The sequence below is a fragment of the Solanum pennellii genome, chromosome 3, assembly GCF_001406875.1.
Source record: "Solanum pennellii chromosome 3, SPENNV200".
In the NCBI taxonomy this organism is placed as follows: domain Eukaryota; kingdom Viridiplantae; phylum Streptophyta; class Magnoliopsida; order Solanales; family Solanaceae; genus Solanum; species Solanum pennellii.
This window is the reverse complement of record NC_028639.1, coordinates 63,988,538-63,999,709: the sequence shown is the minus strand read 5'-3', so window position 1 is coordinate 63,999,709 and position 11,172 is coordinate 63,988,538. Positions and strand designations below refer to the sequence as shown.

Sequence of the window (11,172 nt, the reverse complement as noted above, 5' to 3'; positions counted from 1 at the left end):
ATGCAAATCTAAAGCTTTATTAATTGGTCCCTCTTCCCATTTTTCTTCTTCTTTTTGGTTGTTAATTTGGGTTCATTTCGTACAGACAATAAAAAGGAAATAAAAAATAATCAAAACACATTAAAAAAAATAAAGCATATATACATGAGTTGTAATTAATCTTTAGTGCTCCTAAGGATTGGGGGATGACATAATAAAGAAATGTCTTGGGACCCTTGAATTTTTATGATATTGCCATAGCACTTTCATAATACTTTTAATAAAATAAAATAAATTAAGGATCTTCCCCATCCCTTGCTAGTATAAATATGTGAATCTACCTCTCTTCATTTATTCACAGCCAACTAAGTCAAGTAGAAAGCTTGCTTGTCTTTTGCAAAAAAAAAAAAAAAAAACACTTTGAATAAAAACATTTTTAAAAAAGAAAAAAAATGGTTTCTAATCACTGGGCTTTTGCTTTTGGTGTCCTTGGTAAATATACATCTTTATTATCTTCTCCTTCTTGCTTCTTTAATATTTAAATATTTCTATCGAAATTCTTAATAGTCTGTTTCGTCAATCTTCTAAAAATCTTATTTTATTTATTATTTGCCCCTTTTCTCCCATCGAAATTTCTTATGATATTACATTAATCATATATATATATATATCTTTCTTAAACTCAATTTCCTTTTTTTTTATTGGTAATTTGCAGGAAATATTGTCTCGTTCATTGTGTTCCTTTCTCCAATGTGAGTCTTCCATCCAATTACTAATTGAATTTTTTTGGATATATATATTATAATCTGACTAACACGGTATTATAATTTTTGTAGACCAACGTTCTATAACATTTACAAGAAGAAATCTACAGAAGGTTACCAATCAATTCCATATGTGGTTGCACTCTTTAGTTCGATGCTTTGGATATACTATGCACTTTTGAAATCCAACATGCCCCTACTCATTACAATTAACTCCTTTGGTATGTTCATTGAGACTATCTACGTTGGTCTCTACCTTCTCTACGCACCAAAGAAAGCCAGGGTACGTTAGCTTTCACAAATAACTTTTTTTATACTACCTACGCAACACATAAGTCTCAACATATTTATATTTTTTCAGGTCCAAACTATAAAAATGCTCATGTTATCAGTGGTCGGTGGATTTGGTGCAATAGTGCTAGTTACTGAATTTCTATTCAAAGGAGTTGTTCGTGGACAAGTTGTTGGATGGATTTGCCTTATTTTCTCATTATGTGTATTTGTTGCACCCTTAGGCATTGTGGTTAGTAGTTTTTAATTTTCGACTATTATATTTTTTTTAAATTCCATGCATGCATGATTTGGTGCTAATTATATATTTTCATTATATTTAATTTCATGCAGAGAAAAGTCATCAAAACAAAGAGTGTGGAATACATGCCATTACTTCTATCAGTTTTCCTCACATTAAGTGCTGTTATGTGGTTCTTCTATGGTCTCTTACTAAAAGATATTAACATTGCTGTAAGTTATCACCTCCTTCGTTTTAATTTTTTAGTATATTTTTTTTACCTGATACAAAATTTTAAAAAGTGAAAAAAAAAAGAATGAATCTTATAATATGTTATTCAATCTCAAAGTCTTAAACATGCATGCATGCATGCATGCCACGTGGAAGTTATAGAATTAAAAATTTGTCAAAACAGAGAAAAGACATTTATTTTTGAAAGGGACTATATACTAATGTATATACCTTGTTATGTTATTTATAGGCTCCAAATGTATTGGGATTCATCTTTGGTATACTCCAAATTGTGTTGTATGCAATATACAGCAAAAAAGAGAAGGTCATTCTAAAGGAACAGAAACTTCCAGAAATACAAACTCCAGCAGTAATTGTGAAGAATGAGAATATGATGAATACTAATAAGAAGCTTCCAGAACTCACACAAGAACAAATAATTGACATAGTGAAACTTGGTTTACTCGTTTGCTCAGATAAAACACAGGTTGCCACGTGTCCAAATGATACTAATTGTGGAGTTAAAAACACTAACAATAATGTAGTAAACATGCCTAAGCTGCAAACTGTGGCTTAATTTGGGACTAATCTCAGATTAATTGTCATTTCTTTTGAGTTAATTTCCTAATTCTAGCTTTATCTTGTTACGTACTCAAAAAGATAAAATCAATAATAATAAGCTTTTATCCAATCATTGTGTTTTTTTATTTCTTTATTTTCCATCCGGTATTCAAAACCCACATAATTTTCTTTATAACCAGGGCTTAAACTCGAAATTTTTGATTAAAGGTAAAGCACTCCCATCAGTGCACCGTTGATTCCAATTATTGTGTTAAAAGTTCTATAGCATGTAACCTTTTTTTTTCAGTACTATCAGTTTGCAGCATTAAGTTTAATTTTTAGTCAAACAAATCAAATTACATGATTGATACTAATACATGAAAATACCGTCTTATTCTATATTAATGTAATTCAAATTAATCCATAAGAAACTGTTCTGTTTGATATATTCTTTTTTGTCTGGTAATAAATCAAATTATGTAAGAAAATACCATAATTTTAACCCAACCAATTTTGTCTTTCTCAAATTCAAACTATGGGTTCACGTGAAAATTGCAAAATATAGGGCGAGAAATCACACAATTTAGTTCTAAAATTGCAATATTGTGCAAAAATTAGAAAATATCACGAAAATCACAATAATATATGATCTCAGATTGATAAATTTTGTTTTATGATCCTTCTTATCAACCAAGTATATTCATAGGTCCGGTTAAGTATAATTAGGTCAAGTAATGTCCAATAACCTTATAAATTCATGTCATGTGTACTATATAATAATTTATGATTGAGATTAATTTAAATCATATATTATTTAAATTATATACTCATCTTAATAATACAAAAAGCTGTCAATTATTTTTTATTTTTTTATAACTATCAAATAAAGCAATTAAGTGTACTCAAGCTAATATTTTCAAAAAAAAAAATGAAAAATTGACGGGTATGCGGATCGAGAGTTGGCGATAAAACTCAATTTGATAATGCAAATACTTTCAATCAGATATATTAAATTTTCTTTTTCAATCTTAATTTTTTTTTTAAATATTGCCTTTGTATATACACTTAATTGTTTTATTCGATAGTTTTAAAAAATACAAATAATTAACAACTTTCTTATTTTTATTATTCAGATGAGTGTATATAATTTAAATAAATCTCAAAATACACATGTCATGAATCTATAAGGTCATTAAATATTACTTGACCTATTATATTTAACCGGATCTTTATGCCAATAGTATAATCAAGTATATGATTTTGGTCCCATTTTTAGAAAATGTTTTGGATTTTATTATTTAACTAATTTATTTCGGAATATGAAATAATAATACAAACTTAATAGAGTACATGAATAATGAAATATTACAGCAGTAAATAAGTATTCAAACATTATGACTATGATCAAAATTGAATTGGAGAAACTACTTTACTACACATACATTACTAACCTATATGCTAATTTTATCTTTATTTTGAACAATTTTATATACTATCACTTTTAATATTTTATATCATATATTATTGAAGATACAATCAATACTCTTATCCCTAAAATTAGGATTGATTAATTATCTTTATATTTAAAATTTAAAATTAGTGTTTTAACTAAAAACAAATATTTTTCTTTCAGGGATTATGAGTTATGGTAAAACTCAAACTCTAACTTTTCATTTTCTTCTTCCCTTGAAGAGTTGAAATTTATTGAGAAGAAAAACTCCTTTAAAATAGATGCTCTACAGCTTGTAAACACACACATCAAATCTTAGCCTATGATTTTCTCATTCTCAAACCAATTCCGCAGGAATCTATCATTTTTTTTCTTAGTAAGGGGAGACATTTCTCGTGTGCACAAAATGTGTATCAATGTAAGCACAAATTTCAAGTCCGATAGATTTATCAAATTCGACATTGCTGATAATATCGGTGCATACCTTGTATACTATAGATCAAAGCATATATTTAATACATTATTAAGATACGATTAAATGTATCTAGCTTTTATCAGTGTGTGTGTGTATATATATATATATATATATATATATTGTATTATTATAATATATCTAACTATTTTCAAATTCATATTTATCTGAGATACATGTTTTTGAATATAACGTATAAAATTGATACTTGGTACGTCAAATTATACATATAAAAAATTCATGAAATAATATTAGATCATATAAATAGATACGTAAAATTAGTATTGGATACTTACATGATACATATGGATGTACTTTTATGATAGGTATGTATCAAGTGTTTAGTTGGCTGGATACATTATATATTCATAATAAATACATCAAATTATTGAATTTATTATTTTTAAATATAATAAAATTAAATTAATCAAATTACATGACCAAGATATACACATTTTTTGTCTTTTATTAATAATATAATAAAATAAAATTAATTAAACATAAATATAATTCTTGATTTTCACCTTAAAATTAAGGAATTTAATTAATTTAAAATTTCAGAATTAATTGTCCATATATTGAAAATCATTGATAGCTCCTCTAATTAAGAAATTTTGTTACAATCAATTAATTTAAATAAATAAAATATGTATCTCAATTTTAAAATTTGATAGACACATATATCTCATGGATCTAAACTCATGTATCTTAAGCACAAAATATGATAGAGAAATAATGTTTGAAACTCTCAAAAATTTTATTAATTAAGACTTAAACTAGTGAGATTTATGTAGTATTGACCGAGAGGCAAAAAGTTTTCTTTCAAAATTCTTTCATTTTATTTAAAAAATGTATAAAATAACAAATTATTAATTCAATTAAATGTATAGCTATAATTTATTTTATTTGTAGTTCGCACCAACATTCATTTTTTTGTCATCGCATTTGTATATCGAAATATACAAATACACCAAAATATACTGTTGCATGACCCATTTGTATACTAAAATATACAAATGCAAGACCCATTTTCCATTTATATACCGAAATATACAAATAGACCAAAATATATAAATGCAAAACACATTTGTATACTGAAATATACAAATGTATACCAAAATATATAAATAAACCAAAATATACAAATACAAGACTCATTTTTATACCAAAATACAAATGCCGAACCCAATTGTATATTGAAAAATAAATCGAAAAATACAAATGCAAGACCCCATTTGTATACCAAATATATATAAATGCAGGATTCATTTGTATAACATACAAATATAATTTTTACGTTTATCATATGTAAAAGTTGCTCATTAAACAATATGGAAATTAACATTTCTAGAAAACTACTACTTATATTTACCTGAAACCATTTTATACTGACAATTTTAATATGTAAATTTCTTTTACACCATCATATTTTAAAGCTAATATTTTAGGAAGTATTGCAAAATAAAAAGTAGAATTGCTTAGTACACGTAAAAAGTTAGTCCCATAAAAGCACGAATATATTATCCTCTTTTGTGATTCATCTATCTCACAAAATAGTTCCACACATTAATTAATTAATACAGAGACTATATTATAATATATCTATTGATATTTATGTTTTCCACTCTATTCATATTGCTATTATTCCCTGTCCACGAGACAATATATAGATCACAAGATCTACGAACTGAGGAAGCAGAGTTTCTTTAAAATTAAAAATTAAACAGCTCAATATATTTTGATAATTTATGTAGTGGTGTTTAACTAGTCACAATATTAAAGAAAAAAAATACAACTATTACAAGTTGTCTTCTAAAAATAAAAAAATAAATATTTATATAATTATAAATCAATGGACTAAAATAAGACGTTTAAACTCAAAGTCATACTTTTAATTAAACTCAAAATATATTAAATGAAGACTCTGTTTTATTCTTGAAAGACAAACTATTTTCCCTATGAAAAGTGGAAGAATTTCCCTTTTTCCAAATTACATTATATAATATCAGTTCCATATAAATAAACTATTTAGGACGATTCACAATCGACAAATAAAGCTGGAGAATGGTAGTTCATTTCACTTTTGCCTTTTTAGTAATCATTAAAAAAAATGGTGGAGAATGACCTCAAAAATATGACTATGGTATGTCCAATTAATGATTTTTAGTGCTAGTAAAGATTCTTGGGATGACGTTCAACTTTAGTTTTACAACTTGCACCTTTATTTTGGATGCGCGGTCGGTTGATAAATGTGATTTTTTTTATTTTATATGTTTATTTGGGGATTTTAATTTCGATTTTTTATATTTGATTTTTTTTTGTAGAAAGGTTATTTCTCTTTAAATGAGCGTTATAATTATAGATTGTTTAAATTTGAACTAGTCAAATTAGTGAATTTTTCAGATACTGAATTGTTATAAAAGTGAAAAAAGTTAAATAGCATCGTCAAATCTGAAGTGTAACTTTACCAAGTTGATTGTAAAAATCTATGTTTCCTATAGAACTAGGATTTTCAACGTTAGGATGTATGTTTAATATAATTTCAGTGTTAGAATATGAGAAGTCATTGTCACTAAGAATCACAAATCAAATGATTACTAAGAAAATCAGAGAAATAAAAAGAATGTCGACAACTGCTAAAATCTCGTATTAGCTTTTATTTTTTGTTCTTTTTTATGCCTATGTCCCAATTGTCCATTGATTAATTAAAAGCCCAGGGGAGACCTTAATTAGCTTCCTTAATTTATGGTCAAAGTTTGAGGAATCTTATGTGTGTTAGGGTGTCAAATATACTCTAGTGTGGGTTAGGGTGTAGAGTATATTGGCTTTCACGGGTATTATTCTCGAGAAATATAATTTTAAATATTTATTTAGTAACTTGGAAACTGTGATTAGAATTTACAATTTTTTTAAAAAAAATTTACTTGAGTACTATAATATTTATACTCAAGAGTCGACACCTTATTAGATTCAACTATAACAAAAAAAAATTATATAAAAAAATTGTCAAAGGATTCAATAATTTTATATTGATTTTACATTTTTTCTTTTTTTAGAAAAAGAAATCTTTTTAACAAAGATATTAGTGTTATCACACTATTAAATTGGTACATAAAATTATATTTTTTAAAATAATATAAGGACCATAAATATTAAGTCGTCAAAGTTGAGTAACATTTGGTATACAATACAAAATTAAGTGACTAATAATCAATTACACAAACCGATCACTTAAAGCTACTATCTCCCAAAACGAGGAAGACTACTCCTTTCTTTTGAAGAAATATTTTCTGAATTCTTACCAACAATATCAGAAAATTGACTTATTTTTTTTCCAAAAACATTTTTTAAAATATAATTTTCTTTCAAAATAAAGTAACACATCCAAAGGGAAAGTATTGTAGCTAAAAGCTAAACGCTATTTATTCTTTTTGACAATACTGTATTACTGTGTGATTAATAATTAATTATTTAAATATTGTAGCTAAAAGTTCAGCGCTATTTATTATTAATTTTTGACAATACTGCATTACTGTGTGGTCAATAATTAATAATTTAACAAAAGGTCACCAACGAAGATGGCAGAGGAGGAGTAAGTATTTCTTCATCTTTAATAAGATGCTTTTAAGTTTGGATACCCTTGATACATAGTCATTTTTGTTAGTGAACATTTTATCTTTAATATGGGACGTCCCAGCGCGAATTTAGTTAGATTTTAATATAGATATCAAACACTGAGTGAAAAACCTAAAAAAATAAAACAATTTAATAAAAGGTCTGTTCCTAATCAAATCTCAACCCTAAATCTCTTTTATTTTTTTTAAACAAAAGATTCGAATCGAACCTTTTTAATTAATCAGATCTGGTCAAAGAGATTTTAAAGCAATAATCTCCCAATTCTTGTGGTCCTTAATTATTTACTTTTCAAGTTTGAATGTGGAATTTTTTTTATTGCTTCGTGCGGTTTGGTACAAATTAAAGTTGACCACAATTATATTATTAAGCCAAGTAATTAAATTAAGAATATTCCAGGTTCTATTTTGTTGTTGAACAGAACAAGTACTCTCCAAGAAATGGTCACCATTTGCATCGTCAATTTTTTATTCATTCAAGGAATAAAAAGGTCGAGATGCTATTATTGTTTAGTTTAAACGTTAAAAGACTACTAAAGTAATGCTTAAAGTCTATAACCAAACAAGGACTGCAAATTGATAGTATCCAAAATATCAATCTTTATTGTATTAGTTTGTCCATGTTCATAATCTTTTAATATCCTGTGATAAAATCGATTCGTAATATATCTTTAAAAGTCTTATTATCCCAACATCACAAGGTTGAAATTAGAAAGATACAATGATTTTGATGTATTATAGTATATTCTTATGTTAAATCAATAAATTGATACATAAATTAATAAGATACATTTATTTTGATATAATTAAAATTAACCTTCGTCAAATCTCAAATTATTATTTAAATTAATAAATATTAATTTATCGATTAAATAATATCTCAATAAAATAAATTTTTTTTATAATCCTAACTATATTTATTTATAGAAATTTTACTGTATATCGAGGATCAATTAGTCTCAATGAAAAAAGATCTAAATTTTTTGTCAAAATTAAATAAAATCCACCAAAAACAATTCCCTGTCTCATAAAGATAAAAGGTAAAACATCCTCACAACCCACCCTTACTAAAGACCATTGAACATTTAACCAGGCCACATAAAACAATAGGTTGAGTATCTCCAATAATGACTAAAAAAGAATTAAAAAATCAAAGATCCTTAGGGAAGAATACTAAAGTAAAAGTGTCAGACATTGCCTAATTAAAGTATGTTTTACTAGAATGATTAAACAAAGAAAAAACACATGAAATTGAAGAAGAAAAAAACAAATTATTGGAGTGACAGGGTACCACCAAATTCGAACAAATTAAAGTGGCATCCATGATTCTACTGGTCTAATGAAAACACGAAAACAAAGAAGTGTTTCTTTAATTTTTATGTTGACAACTAATGAAAATCTAAGGCCATTACACACCTTACCTTGAGACATTGATTCTACTTTTGTTTTATTTTGTTTTTATTTTTGATGGTTCACTGCTTGCGTAGAAGTTTGATTATTTTAAAATTCAAGCTGTATATTAGAAAGAAAATGCTTTCTATCAAAAAGAAAAAATTCTTTTTAAGAAATAGAATCTATAATCTTTAATTAAGAAAATAACAGTCGAATCATACGTATTTTGTTAAATTTAATGTTTATATTTGTCGAAGCATATTTGTAGTTTCATCGCCGACAAAAGTTGCACTGTATCACATGCAACTAAATATCAAATAAAAAGAAAGTATGATATTTTAAATGATGGTGTACATTCAACTCATGTTAATCAATGGCTAGTGCCTAGTGCGAATGTGCGATCGTATTAGCTAGGGGTAAGGAGGTCATTAAATTAAATTTGAACGTGTTAAAATAAGCAAAATCAATTAATAATTTACTACTCATTTTTTGTTCAAAAAGTAATTGAGTCGAGATGAGCTGGATCAAAAATGAACTAAATACTAGATTATAGGCGTAATTTATCAAATTCTTAAAAAATTTAAAATTATATTCTTATAATCTATTTAAGGTTAAATCATCAAACAATTTATTTATTTTTTAAAAAAACTTTCTTCATATAACAATATATAACATATCAAAGAAAAATAGTTTTTTATTTAAATATTATGACAGGACTTTTTAGGATTCATTTTGAATTACTTGGTAAAAATTAGTTCTAACTTTCAGATGACTTTGAATGTGGATTAACGAACAATATGGGTTGTGGTGCACTGGTGGGAGTGCTTCACCTTTAATCAGAGGTCTCGGGTTCGAACCCTGAGTATGGAGAAAATCCTGTTGGGAGCGTCACCCCCAAATGGGCCCTGCAGTGCGCAATCCGAATTTAGAATTTAGTCGGAGCTCCAATATGGGCTCCGGACACTGAATGAGAAACCAAAAAAGAATATGGATGAACGAAGATGTCAGAAATTAACAAATGAAGAACTCAAATAGTCAAATTATTTCACAAATTGTTAATAGAGGAATTTCGCAAAACCATTAAAATAAATTTAATTAGGTTCCATAACTATAGTTTGCTAATTACAATTTGTAGTTATATGTTAGAGGGATGAGAGAGGCGAGCGAGATTGGAAGAGGGAGGAGAGGCGCAAACGAGAGAAGACAGAGTGTAGAGAGAGGTGAAAATGTATTTGTATATCTGTCGAATTATATATGTATATCTGTCAGACAATTGTATATATGTAACTGGTATACATATGTATTTATACATATGGCTAGTGAGATTAGGAAAGAGGAGAGAGATGAGCGAGATAAGGAGGGAGAGGATAGAGGCAAACGAGAAAGGGCATAAAGTGGAAAGAGACAAATTGGATTTATATAACTGTCACATATTATATATGTATATGTATAATTTGTATTTGTAATTTTATATATGTATAATAGAGGAGAGAGGAGAGAGATTTCGAGTGATAACTAATTTAAAATATAATTATATTAGTTAATTAACTAGTATATATTTGTTTATCGGCTTAATTTCCCCTTATTAATATCAATTGAACAACTTTTGCAAGTTTATGGCGAGTAGAGAGGGTGAATCAACCCCTTTTTTTTGTGGCCCAACTATTGTGGGCATAGCCCAATAACCTTTTTCTAGCTCTCTAACCGTCATTATAAAAAAATATTATTGGGAAAATTAATCTTTTAATCAATATTGTTTAATTTTTTTGTGAGTTTTGTTTTTATATTCTCCAAGTATATTGTGAGTAATTTTTTTTATATTTCAGATTTTCGCCGTTAAGTATTATTGTTCAAATTTTTTGTGATTTTATTCTCATGTTTGAGATTTAGTAGATTGTAGAATTCTACACTAGCATTCATACATCATATATTATTTAATTTTTTTATATATTCATATTTAATAATTTTAAATTTTGCTTACAGTGGTACTTATGAACAAGTGAATACGGACTTTTGAATTTGATTTTGGTGAAAAAAATATCAGAAAAAAAAACATAGCAGAGGAGGAAGAAGAAAGAGAGAGTCAGAGAATACGGTTTCAGAAATGGTATTCATACCAAAATTGTATATATATGTGTGTGTGTGTATATATATATATATATATATATATATATATATAT

The 11,172-nt window shown here is 26.5% G+C and overlaps 1 protein-coding gene across 1 annotated transcript; it reads left to right on the top strand.

Moving 5' to 3' along the window:
• Positions 1-327: 327 nt before the first annotated feature.
• LOC107015220 (bidirectional sugar transporter N3-like) lies at positions 328-2,176 on the top strand. Its single transcript, XM_015215418.2, has 6 exons — positions 328-471; positions 695-731; positions 816-1,026; positions 1,105-1,266; positions 1,368-1,487; positions 1,736-2,176. Exons 1-6 carry the CDS (start codon positions 432-434, stop codon positions 2,060-2,062), a joined length of 897 nt encoding a protein of 298 aa, XP_015070904.1. The 5' UTR covers positions 328-431; the 3' UTR covers positions 2,063-2,176.
• Positions 2,177-11,172: the final 8,996 nt, after the last annotated feature.